At 38.4% G+C, this 26,188-nt stretch overlaps 1 protein-coding gene and 1 pseudogene across 14 annotated transcripts in view; both read right to left on the bottom strand.

Annotated features, from left to right (window-relative positions):
• Positions 1-26,188, bottom strand: part of RBFOX2 (RNA binding fox-1 homolog 2) — a 281,421-nt gene that overhangs the window by 34,753 nt on the left and 220,480 nt on the right. For 10 of the 14 annotated variants that reach the window (XR_012380612.1, XM_073900305.1, XM_073900307.1 and 7 more), the window contains 2 exons: positions 7,346-7,492; positions 2,824-2,877 (listed from right to left, as the gene is read on the bottom strand). Coding sequence is in view for 13 of the 14 variants with exons in the window: in XM_073900305.1 (XP_073756406.1) it covers positions 2,824-2,877; positions 7,346-7,492 (201 nt within the window). In the remaining variant the exon portion in view is untranslated. The remainder of the gene's footprint in view (positions 1-2,823; positions 2,878-7,345; positions 7,493-26,188) is intronic. The other 4 variants (XM_073900306.1, XM_073900308.1, XM_073900302.1 and 1 more) reach the window with 1 other exon arrangement.
• LOC112831308 (spermine synthase pseudogene) lies at positions 3,726-5,123 on the bottom strand (annotated as a pseudogene).

Genomic DNA, 26,188 nt, shown 5'->3' with positions numbered 1-26,188 from the left:
GGAGTAAAAAAAAAAAAGATTTTTAAAAAATCACACGAAATAATCTAAGTATATATTTTTGCTTGTGTATGAATGTAAATGATATACATTCATTCCATAATCTAGGAAAATCAAATCTAGAATATGAAGGTCAAAGACAAAAAAAGGAAGATACTCAACAACAACTTTTTCAGGCAAGCTGAGAAAGCAGAATGCCGACAAGCCGGACACTGGGGGGGGATGGGGACGGGCAAGGGAGCACAACAGTGTTCATCTATGTTTTTAGGTGGGTATGTTCTAAAACCGTACGCGGACAGTCTCATTATAAAAAAGAAGACATGGTAAAGAGTTGCTTTTTGTTTTGGAGTCATGTAGTTATTTAACTGTTTCACTGATAACTGTTTTACATGTAAGCATCACTTATCTCGGAATTATTTTGTGACTCGTTTTTCCATTACTGTTTCAAAAAAATTCAATAAAGCTAATTTCTGTACATTCAGTTAAAAGACTGAGCAACTCTAAAGAGAACAATAGGACCACTTAGGTCTCCTTATCTCTGGTTCCTTTCAAGACATGTTGTAATTTTATAGTCAACGATAAACATAAAAGAAATGAGAAAATAAACTTAATTTACAAAAAGAAAAGTACTCTTTAATTTATGTGAGGTGGATCCCAGAAGAGGTACCCAGGTTTTGACTCCAAAATAAACCTCTGTTAGCAAGTCTCCAGAACAGTTTCGGGGGAACCCATTCCAAGAAAGAACTTTAGTGACAGTTAAGAAGGACAAAGGATGAAGACAGATTTTGTATCAGTCCTTGAAGGCAGATCCAGGCCATTCTGAATTCTGTGCTTTGTTTTAAGAACAATGGCCAATGAGTACAGTCTGTCTATTCTTTAGCAGCCCCAAAGAGAAAGGGGCAGTGTGGATACAGCATTTTACTGAGAGGAGCAGCACAGGCTTTTAGATTCCCCAAAAAGAAAAGGAAGGCGTGTGTCATTTAACCATGAAAATTACAGGGAGAAGCAATCGAATCAGGTAAATTAAACAATTTTTGGTAGTAGGCAAACCTTTGAAGTCAATGAAAGAAGCCTTAAGAAAGATCAATTTCCTTTGCTTCACAAGAATTCAATCCAATTATTTTCTTGGTAAGGAGCAAGGTCCCATTGCCAGATGAAACCATACTGGGCTTCGGGTTGTTGGTCTAGTTAACAACTTAAGTGCCTACACTTAAAACTAAAAACGTTTAAACTATGACTTTGGATAAACAGTGTAGCAAAGAATTATCACATGATATGTTCATGCACTTCTCATCTCTAAACCACTGTTATTTTTCCACCTTGGATCTAAAAAGGTCACAAAAGATAAAAGCAAAGGGCCAGAAATCCACTGTGAAGAAACCACAAGCATAAATAGTTTTACTGGTTACAGGCTGAGCAGATTTCACTTTAAAAATACTTACCAAGTTAAGTGCTGGAGAAAGTTCTGTATAGGCATATTAATCTTTTTTGTTTAACTGAAAACTGGAAGCTTAGAGTATAATTACCTCTTTAATAATTAACAAAGAATTATTATAATCAGAATTAAACACTATCAGTGCATTCTATAAGGGAAGGGAATAATAATCAGGAGCGTTAGAACAGTACATACATTTGTGTCAGTTTAGATGGGGCAGGAGGTGTATATATAACTCTGTAGATATATGCTATTAATTCCCAGGGCATGGTGAATTTGGAGTAGGAAACTGAAGAGGTAAGTATTATCTCATTTATTCGCTTTACTTAGCTTTTCTCAAATTATATTCTTAGAGATTTAATCATAGCCAAGGGCTATTTCAAAGTTCAGGAGAGATGACCAAATGAAAAATTAACTCAAAAACTGTTCTAACCTAAAAAATGCAAGTAGAAGAAAACAGAGCAAGGAAATATTTCCAAGCTTGACCACAGCTGATTGTGTCTGTGGGGGGTATTTCATTTGTCGAGGAAGAAGAAAACTGTCAAATGAAACTTCTCGAAATTCAGTTCATTAAATATTTTTTCACATCACTGTAAGACTTCATCATTCCCTGACTCCTAAAATCACTGCTGCTTATTTTAGTGTATGGAAATTCTCAATCATATAGATTGGGAATTTAAAATAGTAAATTATTAGGGGGAAATAAGTTTTAATTAGAATGTTCAGGTCTCATACAGAACACATTTAGAAGAGAGTACATATACCGAATCGTGCAGTGTTACTACATTTATTCTGATGCAAAAAAACCCCAACTCACTATTTGTAATTGAAGGGATTCTACATCTTACCTCTCTGGGTAGAACTCAAAGGAGGAAATCAGCTTACAGTGAATTCCCAAGTCACTACTCCCTGTATTTATGCCTTGTCAAATTTATTCAAAAGAGAGAGCAAGTCTACTGAAGAAGTGAAATATTAAATTTGTTCCAAGTATGTCATTTCAAGTCTGATTTTTAAAAAGCTGAATTGTTCTGTTAGAATTCACAATAGAATTCTCATAGAATTTCACTTGAGTCCTCTCTTCCCTTTACAGTAAGCATGTGAGGGCAATTACAGTCCCCTCAAGGGCCGGGGTCTCCTGCCCCGACCCCCCCCTTGTCCTCTCCATCCTCACACTTCTGCTTTTACCCCCACGCCTTCACTCCCCCACCTGAATGATTAGGGTGAAGTCTGGCCATGTGGTAGCTTATTTTTAGAGATAATCTGATCCAAGCCAGGTAAGTCGGGATACTTTTTGCAGGCTTGAAAAACAGCTTTAAGTTTTCTGATTATTTAACTATTTAAAACAAAACTAAAAAGAAACCAGGCACACTTAATACTGAGATGGAGCTTACCTTAGAGCCACGTTCATTAAAGATTATTTCTACATCTAGGATTTTGCCAAACTGCTGCAGAGACAAAAATAAAAACATTTATTCATGGTCAGCTTTTTAACCACATACTTTATTTTCTCCTGAAAAAGGAAGAGTTGTTTTTTGTTTTTTTTTTCCAACTGCTTATTCAACTTCCATGTTTCTACTTGTTGGTAGGTCCCAACACCAGTTTCTGGTTTTCCCTCATCAATGAGATGATAATTTCTCCTTTTTTCACTCCTTTTTCAATTCACCCACTCATGCATTATCCACCTCTGTATGGTAGAAGCTGTTCTCAGAAGATATTCACAGTGTCACCCTCCTGCATATTTCTTCATGGACAAGAACTGGTGGTTTCCTAACTATGTGTTTAATGTTTTAAATGTCTCAGTTTTTTTTCCTCATTTATAATTTTAATTGAAGCACTGCTATTCATTTTTTTCTTAACTCTTTCTTATAAGCATCAAATTTTAATAGCTAAGTCAATTTTGGGGGAAAGAAACACAATCAAAGAACTTCCCTCCAGAACAAAACAATGATGTTCATTCCTCCAAACAACCAAATTCGAAGTCTACCAAAACAAAAACAAAAAGCCCACGCACTCACACACAAAAGTAACAAAAATCACATTCTAGGGGTTCAGTGCATTTGGCAGCCTTCGCTGTGCTGTCTAATCATCCTTCAGCTGACTTTCAAAAAAATTAACACCCTAGCGCATCAAAATATACATTTTCCATTTGCTTTGTTTAAATTAAAAATAATAATTAAAAAAAGAAAACTTGAAAGAAATCACCATCAATTGCCTGACTCATTTCGATGTCATGTACAGCATATGAAGGTCAGGAAGGTTATTTGCAGCACACATGATTAGGAGAAATAGGTCTTCAAGGCTTAGCTTTCTTCCAAACAGTGTAAAATACCCACAATTCCAAGTATGAAGGAACACAGACGATCTCCTTTGAGAATCCCACTGGACAACAGAGGCGCCTGAGCTGTTCTTCATAGAGCGACAAGGCTTCTGTCAAATTGACACAGTTACCCTGTGTAAAGTATTTTCCATCCTGTTTCAGTACTTTCATTGAGAGGTCAAGAATCAGTCTGAGAAACTCCCAAGTGGAATCTTCTTCTGGAGATGTGGAGACTGGAACGGCTGTCAAATCATTAATCACATGATCAAACTCTCTCCCTTCTTTGGCGTACCTCTTCAGTACTGGAATACAGTCTTCTATCAGAACCTGATAGCTGTCTCCTTTAAGACTGTCTAAAAGGTTGCCCCATGTTTTTCGCATTATTTCTTACATCCATCAATCACCATTTGGTCAATGTCTACCACAGTGACCATCTTTGGTTTCAGTTTGACTATTTCACATAATATGCCCCCGTCTCTACCCCTAAGAATCAGCATGGCTTTGCCACTGTAGTCTTCTTTTCCACTGCCCATGATGGCCTGGGTATATGCCAAATCACTCTCTGCCAGATTAAAGTCCCCACTAAGGATGAGAATATTTCCAAATTGCTTCGAGTGTAGAATTTTAATGTTCTGATAAGGTGAATCTTCATCATACACCACTTCATCGATGTCATACTCAACCAGGCGACCATCAGCAGTGGGTCAGTATCTGTCAAGAGCTCCTCCTCGAATTATGGGTGGTAATCACTTCACCCGCACAGCACTGTCCTGACTCAATTCTTTCATTCTTTCTTCTACTTTGTTCAAAAGACTGTCAACTTCTTGGCCTTGTGAATCACCATCATAACTCTGAAGATCCAACAACACCAATCCATGTGGGTAAATTCTCAAACTGGCAAAGCTGCCGTTTTTGTTGATGTAGGTCGCTAGATAACCGTGGTCTTGCCAGTTGTGCACCGACTCTGTCATCCCTTGCTCCTGGAAAATGGACTGGAGGCCTCTTAGAACGGTCTCGCCATCAGCTTTGGCGCCGAGCTTGAAGTCAAGCGTGCTGTACCGTGCTGCTGCCACAGTGAGGTGAGGCCCTGTGCCATGCCTGGGGGAGGTGGCTGCGGGAGACTGGGGGGCTGCACGGCGTGTCGGGCTGCCTTAAATGTCTCAGTTTTTAAGAAGCAAATCCTAAGGAAAAAGATACACTACTGAAGGCTGTTTTCCTTTTCCTTCTTTAATTTATAAAAGTAAACCATATTCACTGTAAAAGTCAGGAAATATAGATAAATAAAAAGGAAAAGAGGAAACAGAAAATGAAGATCCTCTGCACACCCACCATCTTACCATTCTGGTACACAGCCTTCTCCGCAAACGCAGGCATATATTGTTAAGGACATATTTCCAAGTATTACTTCTTTTTTTTTTTTAACTTAATATGCTATAAACAGCTTTCCAAGTCAATAAATACATATCTCTGTTCTCTTTTCTACAGACTACATCCTATTTTCCATCGTATTAAACATTCACGGACATTATACATGATTTCATTTATTTGCCAATTTAATATTTCAGCAATGAACACCATCAAGAACATTTTAAGTAGTAACTTTGTTTTATAATTAAATATTTTAACATTTGGGAAATAAACTAAAAACACCAAGCCTAAATAACTGTATTGGTAGGCAGCTTAATAGCTGACTGGAGGGGCATACTTAAAACACAGTGGTTATTTGGAGGAGGCGTGGAGAAGGGGTCAAACCAACCTATATGATTCAATGCTTGGATGAAATGAACTGAAGGGATGTGCAGGAAATCTCCTGGGATCTTTTTGGCCCTTCCAAAAAGATCTTTCCCTCTGAGTACTGGCCTCATAGACCCAAATTATCTCTTTCACTTGGATTTTAAATCAGAATTTGGGAAACATGAAAACACTAAAAAATGAAAAGAGCAAGACAAATCATGCTTTCTCACTGGGCTGAATCATTAGTATCTTTTTCAGAAAACATGTACTAAGAGCCCATGTTTTCTAGAGTAAGACTTCTGGGCTTGATTCCAGTTTCATCATTTAACAGAACATTAGGAAATTAAAGGAGAAAGGAAAATGTCTTATTTTAGGTAGGAGGGGATTTAATTTTATTTCTATGCCTATCCAAACAACTAAGATTGGAATGGTGTTTTAGAGTTTTCGTTTTACATTTTCTAATGTGTCCTTATACCGTCCTACTGGGGTAAGGATTGCCTTCCTTTAATGGTTAAGGAAAATGAGGCAGAAGGAAGCCATCCGTCAAGTTTACACAGCTAATAAAATGAAGCATGGAATCCTTGCTCTTTCCCACTGCTGATGTCCTTCCAAGGGATAGGTACTAACCATGCAGAAGACAGAGCAACCCTACCAGGTGTCCCCTGCAAGGAACATTTTATTTTCTTTCTTGCATTTAGCAGCCTTATAGGAAGGGCATAATACATTTCAAAAATCACTGATAACTGGCCTAGGCAGATCTTCAATGGACACAACTTTTCTGACCTGAGAGAAAACACACTTCTGGCAGATGAGAATATACTCCATTTTCACTGATCTCCAGAGATTAGGATTCCATATCATCTCTGATAATTCAGTAGAGAACCTAATAACTCATACTCCTGGGAAATTTCTTCTTAAATATAATATCAATTCTTTAAGCCGCCCTTTATATTTTCTGTTGTTTTCTCTTCTGGAGAGATGAACAGTTGGCTACCGTTTTCTGTGTAAAGGCTCTTTAAGTACTTCAAGAACATTATTAAATCTCCGTGCTGGCCTTGGCTTCGGTACACAAAATACTCCAGGTACTCAGCTGTCAGTGACAAAACTTTGCCTCAGGGTCTTGTCATCACGAAGCGGCCACGACCAGGACTTCAAGCAGGGTGCCTGCTTTCCTGACAAAGCACCATGCAGCAACAGCAACAAAGTTTTTTTAAACCATGATCTCTTGTTCCTAGTTCAAGTTAAGAGTTTGCTCAAATGAAATCTGGCAACAACACATAAGCCCAGAAAAAAGGTACGACTTCCAGCAATCACTCACTTTCCAATAACTTAAATCTTTGCTGTTACACTGTTTTCATGACGGTGATTTCGGGAGGAAGTGGAAGCCGGAAGAACACATCAGAGGTAGCAAACTAACCACGTCCACCGGGTTTTAGATATTGGTCTTGCAGAGTTACAAGCAGGAAAGTAAAAATGAAACACAGGTACTATCTGCTTCACAGACATTAGGTCACTGAACTCGTAACACTCTGAAAAGTAAGGATTACTACCTTTGTCCTGATTTGAGTACTGAAAGGCTCACGTCCCAAGAGACCCCTCGGTCCCAGGCAAACCAGATTGCATAGTCACCTTGTTATGTAAGAACCTGCAAGGCCCATGTCTAGAATGACAGGAATGACGGTGCTAGGTGACAGAAGTTCCTGAAGATTGATGAAAACACTGATTTACCTTAGGCTCTCTCTCAATCTATGTGCAGTCTTATCCTAAAGTCCTAATGACTTATTAAAATACATCGGGTTTAAATTGTTGGGATTAAATTACATTTTCACTGTAAAACCCACAAAAGGACTCCAGAGACTTACCCCAAACATCTGTCGGAGGTCGGGGTCCCGGAAGCGAAAGGGAATATTAGAGACATGCAGCCGTTTAGGGGTGGATTTGCTCTCTGAGTTCTCACTACTTTGTGTCTGTGACTGCTGGCCATCTGTCTGCGCTCCCCCTTCCGTCTGCTGAGCAAAGAAACAGACAACATTGAGCAAAAAATAAATATGATTACTTCACAAGAATTATGTGAAATAATTAAAGCCCCGCCCCCCCATTTTCACACAGTTCTCAAAAGCATCTTTAAGCAAAAATTAGAGTTGCCCTTCAAAGGGAAAAAAACAAAACCAAAAATGTTACCTGTGTTCAAATTGCTATCATTTATAAAGAAAGTTTAAGCCTTTTGAATATTTACAGTACGTTAGTGAAATGGAAGAAAACAAAAATACTAAGTGATCTGCCTAAGACCACGTGGAGATCCATTAGGTATGAAAGATATAAAAATTGAAGACATAAAAATTGTACCATTATTCTTAGATTCTTAGTGGAGTTTTCCATTTCTGAGATCTTTCTATTTTGAAAATGAAGAGTCTGTTGTACATGGTTGAGATCACTGCATTTTTGGTCTACCATTTTAGGAAATAAGGGAATATTTTCATGTTTCATTCCCTCTATTAGTTCCAGAGTTTATGAGTACTGGGTCACCGAAGTATCATAACACTGTTCCTGAAGAGGAGACACCTCATGACAACGGGCATTTGGCTTCAACCTGAACAGCCTCTACTTTGAAACCAATCGGCACTCTCCTCCCAATCCATGTTGATTCCAGGTGACATCATTACAGGGACCCCAGGCCCCATTTACAAAATCTGCTGGGAGAGGCTTTACAGACCCTGCATAGCCTACTGGACAACATGTAAACGGTAGGTCTGTGTAAACCCACAGTGAAATAGTACCTGTAAGCGTGGGGTGCACTATCAATCTATTTTGCAAAACTGCAAGAATTTTTTTCCCCCTGATAAATCCTCAAAAAAGTTGCAACACAGAGAAATACTTTTGACAAACATCTAACAGGTGTGATACATTCTAGGTATTTAAAACACATTTATTTTGAAGTATTCATCTGGCAGTTTAGGAACCTTAGGTTTTCACTATTCCCTATGAAGTGCATGCCAAACTGGAGGGCTCGCGGAGCTGATTAAACCAAGAGTGGAACTCACTGTTCTAAGTATCTCAAGTGAGTTACAACTGAGTCCCTAACAGATTCTTTTGCGTGACGCAGAACAGATCCCCTCCCTTTGACCCAATGTTCAAGTAAAAGAAACTGTGAGTCACAGATACTTTTGGCTCAGAAACGTTACCAACCATCTTGAAATGAAGTTCGAGACTTTAAAATATAAAGGATTATCAGGAATAAACTTGGAATGAGTGCTAGCTTTTCAAGTGTCAATCTAAGTGATGGCAGCTTTTATCTCATTCCATTCAGGCCTTGCAGATGGCTTAAATGTGCAATGATTCATATGATATAAAAATAGTAGAAAAGGGAAGAGCTATGAAGCAATGTTCTGCGAAAGTGTAAGATTTTCGATCATCAATCTGGGCACAATGCAGACTAAACAAAACAAATTCCATTCAAAGATGAAACTCACTAAGTTACTAAGACGGTGTCATGGACACCAAAGCAATAAGCAATAAGCATAAGTGTCGATTACAACTAATGCTCACTCAAGCACCTTCAAACTTGCCCTTTACATCTCACAGCTGGAGCCCATAAAACTACTTCTTCAGCCAAACTTTAAAACCACCAGATCTGATCTGTAGGATGTCAGTGCATCACACTCTGATAAAAGTTAAAAAGATTGATTCTAGCTCCAAACCGGTTTTTTATATAACTTACACATATAGTTCATGTAATCTGTAATATTATAATGAGGTGGCAAGATAAATGAAAACTAATTATTATTTTTATGGCCTTGAAGACACAATTTAAGAAGGACAGAAGCCAGATTGGATCATTTTCTGCCTTGTAGTGAAAACCTACATTTTCTTTTAGGTATTTTTTATTTATTTCTCTACACCCAATGTGGGGCTCGAACTTAACGACCCCGAGATCAAGAGTCGCATGCTCTTCCGACCAAGTCAGCCAGGTGCCCCCAAACACCTATATTCTTTAAAAGTACTAAGTCTTTAATTCTAGGGACACTTGGCAAGTTGGAAAAGTAAATTATCATTTCCAAAATTCTCAAGTCTTCTGACTTAATATATATTTTAAAACGGCAGTTTAACATACATAGATACAAATGCAGAAATCAGAAGCATGAATGAATTTTCACAAAGAAAATACACCCATGTAACTATCGAATTAGATGGAGCAACAGAACTTCAGGAACACTCTAGTAAAACCATCCCCTTGTGAAAGGGGCCCCACTACCCCGACTTCTAACTCCATAGACTAGTTGGGCTGTTTTTGAACTAAAAAAAAAGGAAAGAAAAGCAATTATACAGTATGTACTCTTCTGTGTTTGTCTTCTTTTAGACATTCTGTGTAATACACATACACACGTTGTTATAATTCATCCATTCTTCTTTCATTTTATAAACATACAGGACTTATTGGAGCTGCTTCCAGTTTCTGGCTATTAAGGATACTGGCCACTTTACTGACTGCATAAGGATAATGTTCCTATGAATATTCTTGCTACATTCTTGTCTTTTGGTGCAAACAGCCATTTCTGTTGGGTACATATGCACGTAGGAGTGATTTGCTGGCTTAAGAACACGCATTAAGTTCAGCCTTAACAGATACCACCAGTTTTCCCAAGTGGCTGTACTAACTTACACCCAACTATGGATAGCTGTGAGAGTTCTCTTGGCTCTGAGTATTGTCATTTTCATTGTAACTATCCTGGCGGGGGGCAGTGGCACCATATTGTGGCTTTAATTTGCTTTCTTCTCTTTAAACCTCAGATCCTTTCTGCTTTCCACTTAGAGAATTTTGTTGGAAAGGGGGAAATCCTTGTTAAATAGCAACTATTTCTTGAGTGCATACTATATCATGGACCATTCCGTAAGCCTAATAACAGTTAATATTTACATAGTGTTTACTATTTGCCAGACACTGGCCTACACATTTTATGTATTTTAATTAATGTAATTCTTACAACAAACCCTAACAGTAGGCACTTTTTTTTTTAAACATGAGACTGTAGGAGGTATTATTTTTTACCTCATTTTTCAGATGAGGACTCTGAAAACCAGAAAGATTGCCTAAGTTGCCTAAGTACTGGATCAGGGTTGTTCAAACACAGGCAGTTTGGCCCCAGAGTACATGCTCTTAATCATTATGTTATGTTGTAATGTACATGTATTATCTTTTCTAATACAATAATCTACGAGGGGGCACTATTATTACCCCAATTGACAGAGGCAGAAAGTAAGGCACAGGAGGTGCCCAAGGTCACATATTCAGTGGCAGAGCAGAAACTGAAAACCAGTTGGCTGAATTTCATGTGCTAGGGCTCCTGCCCAGCATGGCAGCCACGCTTCCTCCTTCTCATTAGAAGGGAGAACACGTGGGGTGCCTGGGTGGCTCAGTCGTTAAGCGTCTGCCTTCGGCTCAGGTCATGATCCCAGGGTCCTGGGATCGAGCCCCACACCAGGCTCCCTGCTCAGAAGAAAGCTTGCTACTCCCTCTCCCACTCCCCCTGCTTGTGTTCCCTCTCCCGTTGTCTCTCTCTGTCAAATAAATAAAACCTTAAAAAAAATGTTTAAAAAAAAAAAAGGGAGAACACGTGTGGATCCCACTCTTTCTCAGGACCGTCACAGGGAGGAGCAAGACCTCCCCCCTGGGCTGGAGGCAGCCATGGGGGTAAGAGAGGGAAAGCTATACAAGAATGACATGTATCCTATACCTTGAGGGAAGAGAAGCAGGTCAGGCCACAAAGGGAGGAAAAGCAAGAATTAGAAAACTGGCAAAGGCACACTGGTGCTCACAGGAAAATAGCCAGACAACTACTAAACTGATATTCAAAGGGGCTGAGGAGCAGATTTCTGTACACAGTGGACATAGGAACATAAAATACACACTGGGAGCACCTGGGTGGCTCAGTCAGTTGAGCGTCTGCCTTTGGCTCAGGTCATGATCCCAGGGTGCTGGGATGGAGCCCTGCATCGGGCTCCCTGCTGAGCTCTTCCTTCTCCTCCCCACTCGTGCTCTCTCTCATTATCTGTCTCTCTCTCTCAAATAAATAAAATCTTAAAAACAAAAGGAAATACACATCGAATGTAATTAAATGAGATACTTTCCCATCTGACATCCCCAACTTTAAGTGTACCTCAATATCAACTACTAATTGTTGAAATAGATCAGACAGAAAAAGTAAAAGTTTTTCGGCTGTATCTTTGTGAAAAGTGGACAGAACTGTTTGTTCTGAGAAAAATCTCAGTGTACACTATCGGTTTGCTTTATTTTCTACTGTTAGCTACTGAGCCACTTTACTGACTGCATAAACAACCTCCCAAGGTTCTGTTCTTCCCTTCTGTGGTCATTTTCTGACCTAATTTACTCACTGGGCAAGGGATGAAACAGAAGAGGCTGGAGTCTGTGCACTGAGAGTTTATGGCAAGGGCTGGCTGTGGCACCGCTGATGCAATCCTGGGACTAGTGTCTATATATCTACTCTTTAAACAACCCGCTGCCCCAGTGAGGTCTAGCTGTCTGTCCAAACTGCAGAGAAGCCCAGGGCTTTTTACACTGAAAAGCAAATCAGACTTACAGTCTCAAAGCCTCATTCTAAGAAACAAGGACTAAAAATGTTTTGTTTGAGCTCAAACTTTTAAAATTCCTATAACTGTGAAATGGATTAATTTTCTGACTTCTCCATGAAACAGTGGAAATAATTTCACTATGGACTGTGAACAAATGTGCTGTTTTGGTCTGAAAGAGAGTTCTGGGCAATATGAAATGAAGTATTACTTTCCAAGTCTCTATCATAATAACACTTAACACGTAATCTGAAACAGTAAGGAATCTCTTAATAAATTCAGAAATAATATATTTTGATTAATGAATTATGGGTTTTCTTCAATATTTATTTTTCCTTTTGTTTTCTGAGACAACTTCTTTTCTTAGTTTCACCTCTGTGAGGTTGAAGGGGAAGAAGAAATTTAATTCAGCACAGCAAATTTCTTGAGAATCTGATTCATGTCTGAAAACATCTACTAAATTAACCCATTTTAATGATAGTTTGGGTATAGAATTCTAGGTTGAAAAGAATTCCTTTAGAATTTTGAAGGCAACTTCAAAAGTGTGTCTAGTTCCCCTGCCACTGTTCAGAAGCCTGAAGGCATTCCTTTCCATCATTCTCTCTGGTTTGGAGACTGTCCAGTGTGTCTAGTGTTCTAAAACTTCATAGTGCTATGCCTTAATGTGGGTCTGTTTTATTTTAATCTATTTTGCTGGTAATTCTGTAGTCTCTTTTAAGTTGAAAATTAATGTCCTTCAGTCCTGGGAAGTTTTCTTGGACTATTTTGCTGATGATTCCCACCTACACACATTTGGTCTTTCTCTCTGGAACTTGTATTCTTGGACACTGGATGTTTTGGACTGGTCCCCTAATTTTCTTATCTCTTTATTTTATTTGCTCTCTGGCTTTTGGCTCTATTTTTGGGGATAATAGGTGTTTAATTCCTTATCTGAAAACTTTGGAGCCAATGTATATCAGAATTCAGAATTTTTAGGATTTTAGAAAGGTAATATTGGGTATATAACTCATAATGTAACTCAATCAGACTTGGGACAGTGGTATTTCTTTATGTGCATTCATATAAAGGCAACAAAGATATATACAGGTTATGAGTTTTGCTGCTAACTTATGAAAAATCACCTGATTTTCAGAACATTTTTGGATTTTAGAATTGTGGATAAGAGACCATAGACCTCTACACTTCTTCAATCTTATCTTCCAGCCCTCCCACAAAGTTTTTACATTTTTTTGCCTTTTTTTTTTTTAGATTTTATTTATTTATTTGACAGAGACAGAGAGACAGAGAGAGAGAGAGAGAGAGAAGCAGGCTCCCCACTAAGCAGGGAACCCCATGCGGGGCTTGATCCCAGGACCCCGGGATCATGACCTGAGCCAAATGCAGACAGACACCTAACGGACTGAGCCACCCAGGTGCCCTTGTTGCCATGTTTTTAATTTCAAGGGTTTGTTTTTCTTCTCTGAATTCCGCAGTCTACATCCCTTTTAAACTTCATTCTTGTTTAGTAGATGCAGTATCTTCTCTTTATCTCTCTAAAGCTATAGATTATTGCTTTGGTTGTTTTTTGGAAGTAAAAGTTTCCTTTTATTCACAATTTCTTTTTTGTTTGCTTCTTTTTGTTCTCTATCTTGCACGTTGTAGGTTTCCCTCAGGAATCTAGCTATCTTTCGTTGTCTGCTTAGAATTAAGAATTGAGTGGGGGAAGACAGCTAAAAACCTGATAGTTCTAAATGGGTGGGGTAGAGGGGCTTTGACTCATTCCAGGTCTGTTAGGTTGGCAATTTGTTGGGGAAACCCCGATATGTTCAATTCTTTCCTCGAGTTAGTCAGGCTCTCAGAGAAGAGTTTTCCAATCTTCTATCTAGAGCTGTCAGTTTCTGCAACTTCTAAAATTTTTGTGGTGTAAACAGAATTATTTCTCAGATTTCTCCCACAACTGGCTTAGAAATAAGTTCCTGTGGGTCTGCTAAGCTTGTCACTAACTGGGACATCTGCTTTCTAGCTTCCACAGTTATTAATTCTCCTGTTCTTATTGGTTTATAGCCCTAAAACCACATAAACACAAAAACCATTTACTGCATTCTTGGAGGAAGCAAAATTAGACTGGTATATTCAAAAGTAACCTGGAGCTAATTTGTGTTTGATAAAACCTTGTAATACTGTATGTACATGTGCAACACAGCTTATGTGTGTTTTGAGCTGACACGTATAAAACATTTTGGCAAATACTGCTTGCTTTCAAAATAACCTTTGTATCTCAAGAAGGAGAGCCTGCATCACAGCCCTTCACCAATGCACACATAAAAGGCTGCAGGAGAATAAGCAGAGACCTCAAAAATGAGACATGGTTCTCAGCTAACAGCAAGCCTATAAATACAAAGTTTTTTCCTTTCTCTTTCTTCAGAGACTGGAACTACTCCAGATATAAGCTGAGTATGATTAAAATATTTTGGAATAAGGAGACATGACAACTAACTGCAACGTGGGATCCTGAATTGGATTTAGAACAGAAAAAAAGGACATTAGTGGAAAAACCGATAAAATTTGAATAAAGTCTGTATTTTGCCTTACTAGTATTGTAACAACACTTTTTACTGCCTGGTTTTGAAAACTGTACTGTATCTAAGGTAATGACATTAGGGGAAGTTAGGTAAAGGATTATGCAGAAATTTTTTGTACTATTTTTGCCACTTTCCTGTAAGTCTATTTCAAAATAAATAGTTAAAAAGAAGAGAAAAGGTATTTTGGGATGTCAGATTCTAAACCCTAGAGAATATTAAAACACAAAGAATGCCTAGTTGGTTTAACGACTATACACAGGCACAACTGTAGATAAATACTTGTATTTGTATTCTGTATGTGGGCTGGACCACTTATAAAAGTCAGAAAGGGGCTGAAAAGTCTATTCATTTCAAATTACTGGCATGGTGAAGAAAGAAACCCACTTAATCTGATACCACTATTATGTATCCCCAAATTAGAAACAGTTTAATTTATAAGTCTTTCTTACTTACAGAAGGTAAGCCACATAGAGTGTCATATCCTGCAGCATCTTCCCTGAAGATCTGATTGTTTTAAGAACAAAAGTATGATTACTAGTTGGGTTCAATTTCTTTGGGATAGGGACTGGTCTTCAGTTAAAGTTTAAGTGGATCCTCCTCATAGGATGAATCAGGTATTTTTGCAATGTTACAGTCAGTCACATATGTTATAAGGGACATGGTTCTGAAAACCGCAAAATTCAAGATTAAATTTCTCAAAAGGTAGCAGATATTTCTCTTAACTGCTAAAGTACAGCTGTCTTGTCAATCACCTTGTAATTCAGACAGCTTTGAAATTAGGCAATTATTAACAAAGGTTTCACTTGGGAATATTCACATTGGTTCTGTAAAAGGAACCAGACTGTGTCCAAGAGGGAGTGACTCATGCCGATAAGCCCCAGTTTAGCAAACCCAAACTGAACTCCATTTCTTTGCTGGGCTCTCCCAGAAAAGCAAGGCCCAGGTCAACCAATCAGTACTTGCTTGCTCAGCACAAGTTACCTGACCTGGCTCTGAGACTTGCCTCTGTTCCATGTAAAGAAAGTGACCTTGCTTTAACCAATCAGCAAATGCCCAGTATAACTTCCTTGTTCCTGTTCCCTTCTGCCTATAAAATCTCTTGCTTTGTACAGCTCTTCCAAGCTCCTTTCTATCTGCTTAGACTGGACGCAACCCAATTCATGAATCACTGAATACAGCCAATAAGACCTGTGTAATTTACTCAGCTGAATTTTGTTAACGGTTAAAAATTTACACAAAAGTGAAATTTCATTAATTTTTCTGTATTACATCATTTCAAATTTGAATGATTCAAATTTATATAAAATAAGGCTGTGATGTATTTTATACCCAAGAAAATCTAATGGAAAGATCATTCCCAAAAGAGTTTTAAGCGCATCTAAAGGTTATGTGTGCGTGCGCGCTTCAAAAATCATGGAGCAATACCTCCCAATGGGTAGAATGTCAGTTCTACAGAATGTTAACTGGCATTCTGTAGAAAATGGATTTCATTGTCAAATAAATTTGGGAAATACTGGACTAAACAAAGTCAACAGGTTTCCTGTGAATTCTGAAGAGAGAGAATTCACCCTTCTCCCCAAACATGTTTTACATAAATAATTCATTCATTTATTTTTGTAGAGCCGGCTATAAAATTCACTGATAAAGGTATGGCTCTTAGTGCACTAGTTCCTATGCAGGTGAGGGAAGAAAGATTCTCTCAGAAGAGAGAATTGGATGGCCCATTCATTTCTATCGTTTCATAAATCAAGGTCACCTAGGACACCCTCTTTGAAATAATTATATAATAACAGTATTGTAGCTAATGTTTACTGACATCTACTATGTGCCAGGCATTATCCTAAGTACTTGCTATTCATTTTCTCATTTAATCCAAAAACCCTATCAGGTAGGAACTGTTACCACCATTTTTACAGATGAGGAAAATGAGCATTAGAGTTAAAATTTTCAGATGGTTAGAGGAAATGGAAGGAGCTGGGAGCTAAACCCAACTCAATCTGATTTCCAGGGCTCAAGCTCCCTAACCACAATCACAATATTATATAATTAAGTTTTTTCTAAAACAACTTTAAAAAACAAATTTCAGTTTTTCTTGATAATATTTTAAAAAGTGGGTTGGGATACTTTTCATTAGGTCATTTTACATTGCCTTAAAAAAAGGGGGGGAGGGACTACAACCCATGTTGATCCACCAACTAGATTTGTTAGCATTTGAAACATTTTTATAAATGTTTATAATAGAGTATATGATGGGTTAAAACCTGGTGGAATTAGATCATATGAATTCCTTCTTAAAGAGTAAAAATGCCCTAATATGATCAAATAACTTTCTAAAAAGTGAAATCTTGGCCCATATGCTTATTTACTGAAAATCAAGGTATTTCACATAGCTAAAACTTGTGACAGAACACTTGTGATATACTGAACATAAAATTATTTTATCTAATGCCACCACCAGACACAATTTTTGGGGCATGGAAAATTGAACTTCTCTCTGCAGAGCAATTCACTAGTCAAGAAAAATTACCTTTAGATTTAGTTATTTTAAAAAGAAATGTTTATGTATTTCCTTTGTGTATCTGAATACTGCTACAACAACCCAAATTCTGAGAATCTAGTCTTGTCTGGGCATTTAAATGTAAGTGAACATTTTTTTCCCCCCAATTAACTAGTAATTCAATTTTCTTCAGAAAATGTCTAGTTCCATTTTCTCAGCAGGTCAAAGTGCTGTTAAGAGGAATTACAAAGGCATCGTGTGCATATGTAGCAGCATCATAAACTGGTATCACACTGTGAAACAAAAACCATAGCAAGTCACTTATTTTTTTAAACCAGGAGTGAGAATCATAGAAAAATTAGATATAATATAAAATACTGAAACACACACACAGAAGATCACCTCAATTAACAACTTTATCCTTAACTGAATGCTTCTCTAATATTTTAATGCACATTTTAGAATGAAAGAAATCTGTTTGTATGTTCTAGGTGGAGTTCTTAGGTTTGAAGTCAAAGAATCAGTGGAAGCTAAGAAGACCATCCCCTGTGGATGCCTTTTATTTTTTATTAATTTGCATGGGGAAGCAGAAAGAAAGCACTTGGCTGACGGCAGATCTCCTGAGTCCCACTCCGTTACAAGCTATAGCTGTAACCTTCCGGGCTCAAGTCACTTAGAACCTGCTGACCTCTGTTGTAAAATTAAGGCACAAAATAATTTCTAAAATCCATTTTAGCTTTAAAACTCAATGACTCTAATCAGTTTACTGACTTCAAAAAATAGTACAAAATATTTATGAAAAATGTACAACTCTTTAGACAAGTTTAAGAAAAACCATGCCTCCAAATGAATCATTAGTGCTTCTTTATTCTGGCCCTAACACACAAGAGCAGGAAGGGGCAGCAGAGTGCAGAATTACCACTTCCAGCACTGTTTAGTTCTAGTTGCTTTTGGCAGGGGAGGGCGGTGGTGGGGTGGGTAAGTAAAAGTAAAAGTAAATAAATGAATGAAGACATGCAAGGGAAAAGCAGCAATAATCATGAGGCTAACAATATTAACAATATGTTGAAAGGTGTCTTGAGTGTCATGAACCAAAGGGCAATTTTCTCTATTCAAAAATATCCATGTCTGGGGCGCCTGGGTGGCTCAGTTGGTTGAGCGTCCAACTCTTGATTTCGGCTCAGGTCATGATCTCGGGGTTAGGATTAGGTGGGATCAAGCCCTGCATCAGGCTCCATGCTTAGCAGGGAATCTGCTTCTCTCCTTTTCCTTCTGACCCTCCCTCCTGCTCTCTCGTGCACTCTAATAAATAAATAAATAAATCTAAAACAAAAATATCCATGCCTGGCTCTGAGTGTGGTTTTCTGTAGCAACTCTTGCACTTTCAGACCAGCCTACAGTTTGCTCATGGATCCAGCTTTGAAACTGCCAAGATGATCATAGGCATCGTAACTCTGATAAATCGATAACAATTGTGGATGGTTTGTGTCGGCTCAACATCTTCTCCCTTTTACTAGTCTGGAGGGAAAATGAGGGACTCTCTTGGAACAGTGGATAGTCAGATGAGTAAATTCCTCTGTGGTCCCAGGCCTTCTAATTCTAGCCTGGAAAAAGACATGCTAACGTGAATGCCTACGCTGCAGGCTGAGGGTAATATGGCCCACGACACATCATGTGAGAGAAAGATTTGGGCCCCATCTTTCCCATTATGTTCTAGAAATCCTCACTTGGGCAAATGGACCCATGTTAAGGGCTAGCACTTCTTGGCTATTTTTTAGTGGGATACCAATCCACAAGGCACTTTTAAGTAAGGGAGTCGGTGGGTAATTCCATGGTAATTCCATATTTGTATTAAGGAAAAGAACTTGCCCTGTACCCTGCCATTAGAAACCTAGATGGTTAGACCGTTCTAATAGGGAAGTGAGAGAAAAGCTGGCTTCAACTCCAGAGAAAGGGCATGCAACAAAGCAAAGAAACAGGATGGTGGACAGCATGGAGTTCCAGTTATCTTTCATACAGAGGTGTGCTTGAATGCCACCACTGAGGAGGGCTGTGAGGTCTACAGCTCACCAACAGAGTAAAGGCGGGCCCCTCAGCTGTGCCTTCAAATCTCTGCTTTAGAGCCATCAACAACTCTGTTCAAATACTTCAAAAGATGTTATTAACATTTCCTAACCAATCACAGAAGATGCTGGACCTTTATAAGCTTCTTTTTTCTTCCCTCAAAAAACTTACCAAACATCCATTATATGCCAATGTGAGTGATAAGAGGGCAAGTAGTAACTCCTGCCCTCAAGGAAAGTATAATCTACTAGGTGGGTAGAATATGCATACAAACACAAACCTCATCTGAAGATTACTCACCAAAGCTTGTCTACCTCAAATACTTTAGTCACTTATGCCTGCCAGCATTTAGAAGAGTATCTAAACATATAACAACTGAGGACCTTTCTTCTCTGCAGGAAGGTACAGGGGTAATCAGGACCCCTGACTGTTATCTCTTCGCTAATGCACAGCATGGGACAAACTGAGTGTCAAAACAGGCTCTTGTCTTAAGGGCACAAGAAGCTTCTAGCCCAATGTGAAAATCAATTTCTGAAATACGTTTTAGAAATAAAATTCCAAATTTCATTGCTTATTTCTCATTTCTGTAGAAGTTTTTTTTTTTTTTTTTTTTTTGGTTCCCTCACACAAGATGAGACTATTCAACATAAACAAAATCTCTATTACAGTACAGCTGTGGCTCACAATAATAAAAAACACAAACCAAGGACATCAAAGGACAAATGGTTTTAAAAGATGGTTTTAAAAAGGCAATTAAAGGGGCTCCTAGGTGGCTCAGTTGGTTCCAAGTGTCCAAATCTTGGTTTCGACTTAGGTCATGATCTCAGGGACCTGAGACTGAGCCCGAGTTGGGCTCCGTGCTCAGTGGAGAGTCTGCTTGAGATTCTCTCTCCCTCTCCCTCTGCCCCTCCCCCTGCTGTGTGCACACTCTATCTCTAAATAAATAAAATCTTTTTTTAAAAAAAGCAAATTAAATAACTATTTAAGCCAGTAATTTCCCAAACATTTCTATTTCTTTTCAATACAATCCTGTCAGGTAGGCACTGCTGGCTTCATGTAATAGATGAGGAATCTGAAGTTTGGGAGGTGAAATAATTTATTCCTGATACAGTTCTTGCACTGAGGAGGACACAATCTTTGTGCTCTCCTTGTTTTACTCATTTAATCAGCTATCCTGTGCATCCTACTGTGGCAACTTCTCTTCCATTCATCCCTCTTCTACAGAACCGCTGCAGCCCCCTGGGCCAGAACCTCAGAAGACTCTTTCCTAACTGGTCCCCGTTTCTCCGCTCATCTGGTATATGCAACACATAGGTCTTCTGGAAACACAGCTCTGCTCACTTCCATTTCCTTCCTCAAAAACCTTCGATAAAGTCATTTCTCAGCCAGGCATTCAAATACTCTTCCCAATTTGTACTCAAGCGACTTTTCCCCCCACCTTATTTCCCTCTGTCTGTAACCACCAAACACCCCAAACTTCAGCCTATTGGAAACACATGCTTTTATTCAAAGACATTTTGATCTTGCCCATCTCTCTAACTCTGCTTTGAGAAATGACTTTCCTAATTCTTCCCATCATGTTCTAATTCTGTGCATGTTCCAATTCTAATCACTCTTAATATGAGGACCAGATCAATGCCACCTGCATCTAGAAGCCTTAGCTTCTCCCTCCTCAGACCTCCTACGGCACACCTTATCTCCTTTAACTACTTTTGATAACCCGAGAAACAGTTACTGAGTAACTATTAAGTGCCAGGCACTGTGATAAATCAGAGAATGCAAAGATGAACTAGAAGAACTTTTTTTTTTTTTTTTTTTTTTAAAGCTTACAGTTTTAATTACGGAGACAGAAGGGAACAAAAAACAACATCTTGTAAGTTCCACAAAAAGTGGTCAGCTCAGGAAGTCTACCTGAGCCTAAATGAAGGATAAGCTTGGCTTTGCCTAGGAAAATCAAAGCTTCCCGGCAGAGCTGACACTTGGGCTGAGTGGGAAAAGATGCACAGGTGCCTGCTCTCAGGACCAGCGCATATACATACACTACCTCCTGTCGCTGAGCTGGAGTCAGGGAATCCAAGCAGCAGAATGGAGAGAACAGACTCTGAAATCCCCGACTGTAAAACCCTCACATACACTAGGACTAGTTTATGAACTACAATAATACAGTGTTTGTGGAAGCAATTTTTAAACAAAGTGTTACAGAAATTTAAGGTATCATTTCTTTGTAAATAATAAAGCTTCCTATCTACCTTTTGGATTTAATTGGCTACAGGAATACCGGATCCATTTTAAGAAACATGTTAGTAGACAGTAAAAGTTTAACAGAATAATCTATAATGTTGTCAAATCTAAGTTTTATGATGTACTGCTCTACTGCTCAGTCTCTCCCTCCAAACACACATCCCCCCAGAACACCCACACATATACAACTTACAAAGCAAATGTCTTAAGAGCAGTGAATTCACACTCCCATTTTTAAATGTACACTTAAATATGTAAGAAGCATCTTCAACCAGAGCCTCCTAATAATTTCCCACTTTATTGTTAGCAATTTTCCTAATATTATAGAACCTGTGCCATCTCTGTTTGTAGACACAGCTCAAAGGATTTTCCATTTCCTCCTCAGCACCAATAAATTCCCAGTCCATACACATGGCTTCCTAATTTTATTTCAGTATTTCTTTAGGAACTCAAATTGGTCGACAAAATGCAAAATTATGTAGTGAAGAGTTTCGAATAGGGATGGGGAACAGAAGTCTTCACTGTATATATTTGTATTAAGGAAAAGAACTTGCCCTGTACCCTGCCATTAGAAACCTAGAACCTGGGCATCTGAAACAATGGGAGATGGTGGCAGGAAGGGACAACAAGCAGGAAGAGAAGTGGGCCGTGGGGAGGAGAGGCACAGGGAGGAACTGTACAGCCAGCACCAGGACAGGACTTGGGGAGGGCACTGTTGACTCTGACGGCCTTAACAGGCCAGTGACTCCTCCCCAAAACAAGACAACGGTAAGGAAGCTGGACAAAAACTGTCCCACAGTCATTTCACATTCTGGAAATCAAAGGCGGATGATAAAGAAATTTCTTGAAAAATTGCTAGAGCTTAGGGTAAGACCAGCAAGAGGCCACACACATTGCCTGTGGCGATTCCAACCCGCCACGCCATCCCTGCCCCAACACCACCACCGATCCCTCAGTTCTGTGGGAGAGCACTTCGTTTTTATCAGGACAGGGCCAGGGCCATGAGAACTAGCAGCTGTGCTATCAGAAGGGGTAAACTCAACTTGGGGCATTTGGGGCAGGGGTGGAATGAGTGCTGGGGGCAAGGGGTGGGCAGTAGAAAACCCACAGCTCTGTCGGCTAAAAGTGGCAAGTTTGGTAGGCCCTAACAGGGGAAATTTAGTTCTTCTATCTTGAGCTTGTGGTCTGACTGAGGTGAGTGGTGGAGCAGCCAGCAATAAGAAGGGGAGATCCTGGAAAAAATGAGAGAATTATAGAGGAGCTAGATATGCTCTCCTCATATCTGTGACCAATGGTGAAACGAGAAGCATGAGGAGGGGAGACATGAGAGCCCAACAGACAGAAAAGGCCAGGCAGACCTGAGAACTGGCTGAACTCTGAACTCACTTCCCAACCCACAAACAGATGGATCGACAGAGTTCGGCAGAAGCATTACAAGCTGGAGCTGCTTCAACACAACCTCTGCCCAAATCCCTGGCTGACCACTGAGCTAGGGAGACACAGGGATGACGCCTAGCCAGGCAAACAAGTAAAAATGAGAGGGAAAATCGCTAAGATTTTGTGCAGAAACAGCAGTGGCTGCACACCATCGAGAAGTCACAGACCACAGTTTAAGTTCAAGCAAATTACTTAAAACATACACACATACACACACCTATACCTCTAAAAAAAATAACACTTCAGAGCTGCTGCAATATATTACTAAAATGTCCAGTTTAATAAAAAATTACAAGACCTGTATAGAAACAGGAGAGTATGGCCCGGATTCAAGAAAACAAGCAGAAACTAGAAAAGGACCCTTGAGTGGGCCTGGATGTTGGACTCAGCAGGTGACTTCAAAGTGGCAGTTACATACGTATTCAGAGAATTGAAGGAAATATGATGACAAGGAATCTCAACAGAGAAGCAGAAATCACAAATGAGAATTCTGGAGTTGGAAAGTACAGTAACTGAAATAAAAAATTCACTAGATGGGGTCACAAGCTGGTGCAATGTGGCAGAACAAGAGTGAGTGGACTGAAAGAGACATTAACAGAAATTCTCCAATCTAGTGAACAGAAAGAAAAAACATCAAAGAAAAATGAACAGAACGTTAGATTCTGTTTCGATTCAACTCAAAAACAAACAAAAAACTAGAACTTGAACCTGTGGGTGACTGACATCAGGTTCCCAACATATTTGTGGTGAAAGTCCCAGGAAGAGAGGAGAAAGAGAAAGAACAAATAGTTGAAGAAATATTCAAAGAGTTCCCAAATTTGATAAAAATAGTAATCTACAGATCCAAAAATCTCAATAGATTCCAAGTATGATAAAAACAAAGAGATCCACCCTAAACACATCAGAGTCAAACTGCTCAAAGCCAAAGATAAAATAAAAATCTTGAAAGCAGCAAGAGAAAAACAACTCATCACAGAAAGGGGAACAGCAGGATTAATAGCTGACTCCTGAGAATCAGCTCGTTCTTGTCAGAGGCCAGAGGGCAGTGGGATGACAGGTTTAAAGTGCTGGGGAGTAGTGAAAAACGGTCAACTAAGAATTGTACAGTGAGCAAAACTATCCTTCAAAAATGAAGAAAAAAATAAAGACATAGTTCCTAGATACCCAAAAACAGAAAATTTGTTTCAAACAGACCTAGTCTACAGAAAATACTGAAAGACATCCTACAGGCTGAAAGGAAATGATATCAGAATACAACTCAAATCCACAGGAAGATACGAAGATTACCGAAAATGGTAAGTTTCTTTGAAAATATAAGATCTTTTAAAGTAATAATTACAATACTGTATTGTTGCATTTCTTGTCTCCATCCATCTTCTTGTTTTATCTATTTTGTCTGATATTAGTATAATCACTTCAGGTCTCTTATGATTACTGTTCGTATGACATCTTTTTCCTTCATTTTGTCTCAAACTCTTTGAATCTACGGTGTGTCTCTGGTAAAAAAAACATACAACTGGATCTTATATGTATAATATAGATGACAATAATAGTACAAAGGATGGTGAGGAATGAAGCTATATGAGACCAAAGCTGCAATATTTTACCAGAATAAGACACACACACACGTGTGTGTGTGCACCCACAAGTAAGCAAGCATGTACACACATCAGTAAATTATGCTAAGTCGAAGATGTAATCCTTGATCAAGAACTAAGAAAATATAAAAATAACAACACAAATAACTAATTAAAAAAATCACAAAGGGATTTAAAAGGTACAATTAAGAATTTAACAGAAATCAGTAAAGAAGGAATAGAGGAACAATAAAAGATAGGAGACATAAAACAAGTAGTTAAATGGCAGCCATAAATCCACCCATATTAACAATTACTTTAAATGTAAATAGACTAAATACTCTGATAAAAAGGCAGTCATTTTCAGATTGGCTAAAGTAAGATTCAGTTGTATGGTTTTGGTTTTTGTTTTTTTACCAGAGACACACCTTAGATTCAGAGTTTGAGACAAAAATGAAGGGAAAAGATGTCATACAAATAGTAATGATAAGAGACCTGAAGTGATTATATTAATATTAGACAAAACAGACTTAAGAAATAATGATAGAAAAAGAGGGAGGGACATTTCATATTGAGAAAAGGCCAACTGGTTAGGAATAGTCTGTAGGAAAGACCATCTACTAAGCCTTAAAACAAGTCTCAATCAATTTTAAAAAATTGAATCATACAAAGTATGTTCTCTCTCCACAATGGTATTAAATTATAAATCAAGAAAAGAAAGTTGGGAAATCCTCAAACATTTGGAAATTAAGAAACACATGTCTATGTAACCCAGGATCACAGAAGAAATCATAAAGAGAAATTTAAAAATATCTTGAATGAAAACAAAAACACAATGTATCACATTGTATGGGAAACTTAAAGGGGAAATGTATAGCTTTAAACACCTATCAGACAGGGAAAAAAATCTAAAATCAATGATCTGGGGTCATAATCCCAGGCTCCTGGGATTGAGCCCCACATGGGGCTCCCTGTTCAGGGGGAGTCTGCTTCCCCCCTTCCTCCTCCCCTGCAACTCAAGAGACTTAAAAAAAACAAAAACAAAAACCTAAGACCAAATCAAACTCAAAGCTAGCAGAAGGAAGGAAATAATAAAGGTCAGAATGGAAATCAATGAAATATAAAACAGAAAAACAACAGATTTTTAAAAAAAATCAATGAAATCAAAAGCTGGTTTTCTGGAAAGATCTGCAAAATTAATAAACCTTAGCTAGACCGACCAACAAAAAAAGAAGGCACAATTACCAAAATCAAGAATCAAAGAGGGGATATCACTACAGATGCTATAGAAATTTAAAAAAGGATTATATGGGATTATTATTATAATTAACTTTACACGAACAAAACAGACAATTTAGATGAAAAAGAAAAATTCCTAGAAAGTCACAAATTACCAAGATTGATTTGATGTGAAACAGAACATAGAAATAAAAATAGAAAAAGGACAGATAACTAGTAAAGAAATAGACGTAGTAATTAAAATACTTGATAAAGCCTCAGATTTGTATTTTATTCCTGCTTTGCACAGTAGTTCTGGTAAGACTGTGAATTCATAATCATTTGAAACTGATTTGGAAATGCAGCCAAGATAGCAGCCAATATATTCATGATTCCAGAACAAATGCTACAGAATCCTCACCTGTTACCCATCATGGGCTTACATCTTCCTAATAAACTGTCTACTGTAGCCCATTACTTATGAAGTATAAAATTATGTGCTTATATTTAACTGATCAACCCTGA

The sequence above is a fragment of the Callorhinus ursinus genome, unplaced genomic scaffold (genome assembly GCF_003265705.2).
Source record: "Callorhinus ursinus isolate GAN/ISIS: 27379988/994484 unplaced genomic scaffold, GSC_fseal_2.0 scaffold14, whole genome shotgun sequence".
Lineage (NCBI taxonomy): Eukaryota > Metazoa > Chordata > Mammalia > Carnivora > Otariidae > Callorhinus > Callorhinus ursinus.
Note: the sequence above shows the minus strand (reverse complement) of the source record. Positions and strands in the feature narration are given on the sequence as shown.